Source organism: Morus notabilis, unplaced genomic scaffold (genome assembly GCF_000414095.1).
Source record: "Morus notabilis unplaced genomic scaffold, ASM41409v2 Scaffold248, whole genome shotgun sequence".
Taxonomy (NCBI): domain Eukaryota; kingdom Viridiplantae; phylum Streptophyta; class Magnoliopsida; order Rosales; family Moraceae; genus Morus; species Morus notabilis.
The window spans coordinates 113,382-117,039 of record NW_010374042.1 but is presented as its reverse complement, the minus strand read 5'-3'; the positions used below and the strand labels follow the sequence as shown (position 1 = coordinate 117,039).

At 34.8% G+C, this 3,658-nt stretch overlaps 1 protein-coding gene across 1 annotated transcript; it reads left to right on the top strand.

Moving 5' to 3' along the window:
* The first annotated feature begins 402 nt into the window (after positions 1-402).
* LOC21404315 (probable E3 ubiquitin-protein ligase RHB1A) lies at positions 403-3,241 on the top strand. Its single transcript, XM_010114637.2, has 5 exons — positions 403-486; positions 1,699-1,818; positions 1,935-2,310; positions 2,388-2,497; positions 2,742-3,241. Exons 2-5 carry the CDS (start codon positions 1,756-1,758, stop codon positions 2,769-2,771), a joined length of 579 nt encoding a protein of 192 aa, XP_010112939.1. The 5' UTR covers positions 403-486; positions 1,699-1,755; the 3' UTR covers positions 2,772-3,241.
* Positions 3,242-3,658: the final 417 nt, after the last annotated feature.

The window sequence follows — 3,658 nt, the reverse complement described above, 5'->3', positions numbered from 1 at the left end:
AAAAGAAAAATTTTGAGGCACAAAAGTTTGATGGAGCCCTTTTCTAAAATGGCTCTGTGCCTAAAAATGAATAAATAAACAAAATTATTTGTATATTTATTAATTTTGAGTAAAATATTAAGTTCAGAAATATGTACTGCAATAAATTAGATCTGCTTACAAAAAACCTTTTTTTTTTCGTGTAGAATTGGAAACTCTGCATTTTGTTACCCTTAAATAATAATTCTATGACTTTTCATTGGCTTGACACTATCGTTCAGAATTGTCAAATTCATTATCCACGTAGGACGTTTTAAATATTTTAATAATTATATTAAATTTTATATGAAGGAAATAATTTCAAAGTAATCATGTACAAGTAGAGCCATCAGCGTTGGAGAACGTATATTGTTTAGAAAGATAGGAAAAAAAAAAAAGTTTCTTTTAATTTCCTTTCTTTACCGAATCATATTCTCTGAGGAACGAAACCCTCGCCTGTCTACTAAGGTAAGCTTTGCAGTTCCTATTTTATTTATTTATTCGATAAAGCTTCATGAATTTGATGAGTTAAGCTATTTTAGTTCCTTGTAATACAAGAGGTCAACTGGGTTTACGTTTTTTTTTTATTTTTATTATTATTAATCTGTGTGAACTTTTTGTAATTGGGTATAAGTCGAATTCTGGATTGACCCACTTCCTAATTTTGCTAAATAATATTCTCTGTGTGTGTTTTTTTTTTTTTTTTTTTTTGCTCTCTCTCTCTCCTTTCTGGGTTTTCTGGATGAAGTTGGTTCTCTCCTTTTTTTTTTTTTCCCTGTCTGAATTATTCATGTATCTTTACTGGTTAGATTGCTTTCTGGTATTCTTGCATGCTTTTTGAGTGAATTTATTGTTGTACTGCTGTTAAGTACTGCTTTAATGGGTAAAATAGGCCAGAGAAGAGTGAAAAGTTCTGAGTCATTTAACTTTTGATATAACTTGGCAGACTCTACTCTTTGAGGCTCTTGTTTTGTTGGGGTGAATATTATACAAAATAATCAATTTTGGACATTTTTCTGCCCAAACAGAAAAAAAGGGAGGAATAGTGAGGATTCTATAAATCCAATTTGCTTGTTAACTTTAGCAGCAGATTGACATGTTATCATTCGCATCAAGTTATGTACGTTTCACAAAACTTCACATCCGTATTGCTGTATTATGGTGCCGTTTTTATTGCCTGCAAAATGTGGAACTATAATAATTACCTCATGTATTCTGTGAAATTAGGTGCTTTTTTAATTATTTTTATTTTTATTTTTATGGACTGACAAGGCTAAGAGTTCTAGGAAACCGACATACTTTTTGACACTCACCTTCCTCCTTAGTACTAATCATTGATCATGTTACATAGGTGTGTTAAAGGATTATAATTTAGTTTAAAAAGTTTTCATAAATAACCGCTACTGCAACTTCAATATCCATCCGTTCCTATTTTTATTTTTTTATTTTTTTTGTTTGTTTTTTTTATGGCTATGGTGACGGCCTTTCTATAGTTTTTTCTTTCTTTGAAGTCCTGATATTTTTGGTTGCAATGGAAATTAGGGATTAATTGGAGTTTAGTGCCTTGTATTTATTGCTATCTTTTTTCTTTTCAACTTTAATATTATCTTTACTTCCATTTAGTTTGTATTAAGATATTGAATCTGTGGCATATAACTCTAATCCTGTGCTAAATAACAGGGGGCAATGCCTCGATACTGGATAGTTTTCGGCAGATAACAGAAGTAATTGTAGGGAATGGGAGGCTGCTGCTGTTCTTCCAGAAAAGCTCAGTTGCATGGTGCACCTGTATATTATTATGTCAGTATATGGTTGTTCTCCCGTCGCCTGTATATTACTGCATGTCGGCACGATAGCAGCCAGTCTTGGTATTAATATGTTATTCTTAAAAAGGTTTCTTATTCTTCCTTTTGCAGTGCCCACCAGCCTTGGAAGAGCACGAGGCTTTAACATCCCATAACGGAGTCGGGTCTGAACTCACTGCGGGATTCCTGGTTCATTTGGATCTTGACACATCGACGCCTGATACTTACCAACCCCCTCCTGCACCTTTGCCATATGATGTGGTCTTCGGTTGTCGAGGGTCAACGGATTCTGGGTCCTCTAGAGAAGAAGCAATCAGCTGTAGTAGTTTTAAAACCTCAGCTGCTTGTGTAGAACTCGAGGAATCAGATTGCAAAGCTCATGGAAATTCTTTGGATGTCTTACCGAAGACGTTGGAACTCGCAAAACCATGCGAACTTAACGTTTTACCTAAAGAAGAAGAGGATGTTTGCCCCATTTGTCTTGAAGGTACATAGCGTCTCTGTATTTGAACCTAGTGCTCGCAATGGTTCGTTTCTAAATAATTCATATATTCCTTCATGCAGAGTACGACACTGAGAATCCGAAATATGTTATAAAATGTGAACATTACTTTCACCTGTCATGCATTCTTGAGTGGGTGGAAAGAAGCGACGCCTGCCCCATTTGTGATCAGGTATGCCTACAGTGATAAGTAACTTGTGTACCAATAGATTATTGCAAAAGCAAGGCATGGCTTCTAATATGTGAGCACACACGCACAAAAAGAAGAAAAGAAAAGAAAAAAAAAGAAGCAAATTACCTTGGCAAAATTCTCTCCTTTGTGAAACCATTCTGTCGTGTATCAATGGTGACTGGGATGAATGCTGTTCGGATCTTATGCCAGCACGTTGCTAAGATTTTCTATTCTGGTGTAACAGGAAATGGTTTTTGACCAGACCGCCAATTAGTGCCTCTGTAAATACGTTGTCCAAATGGAAATTTATTTGTTGTTTGAAACTAGAAAACTCCAACTCGATGGCCAGCGTTTGGAACCTGCATATCGCTAAACTTTAGTTGCTTTTGTCATTCAGTCCTCGGTTGAAAGAAATCAAGTTCACAAGTAAATGATGGTACAGTTTGCCGGTTATTCATTTTTCTTTGCAATGTTCAGAAGTTGACGGTTGGTTTTCTCAATTGTATCCAAAGATTCTAAATGGAGAATTTGGAGAATGAAAACTCGGGAATTCTCTAAAGGTGGAAGTGCCGATCAACGCGTCTTCCAAGTCTGCGTTTCTCCTGTACATACCTTCTTTTTGTTTCTCATTGAATGTCACAATTTAATTTGTACCCTGGTATTGTAAATTGCATATCTCGTTACATTGGAATTGATTTGGACAGCATTGGTTGGTGTATGAAAAGATTGAAATGATCAATATGCCATTATACTCGTTTATGGTCAGTTTTGGTCTCCTCACTTAGAGTTTGTTTAGTTGCTTTCCTCGCGTTATATACCTTTCTTTCCTTCCTATTTTCTCTCACTTTTAGCTGAATTTAACTATTCATTTCTTTGGTATGGCATATCCTGTTCTATAATTTGAGTCTTTAGCTCTTCTTCTTCTTCTTCTTCTTCTTCTTCTTACAATACTGTTTTCGGGTGGTCAATGAGTTATGTTTTGGAGATTAGTATTAAAGTTCAAAAGAAATTGTGATTTCTTTATTTTATGCTTCTAAAATTTTAGGAAATGAATGGTTTAGAATTAATTGGGATAAGTTTAGTTTTAGAATCCCTAGTGTGTTGATTTCATATCTGTGTAATACAAATCATGGACAACCGATAATTGGGTGTTATAGTTTG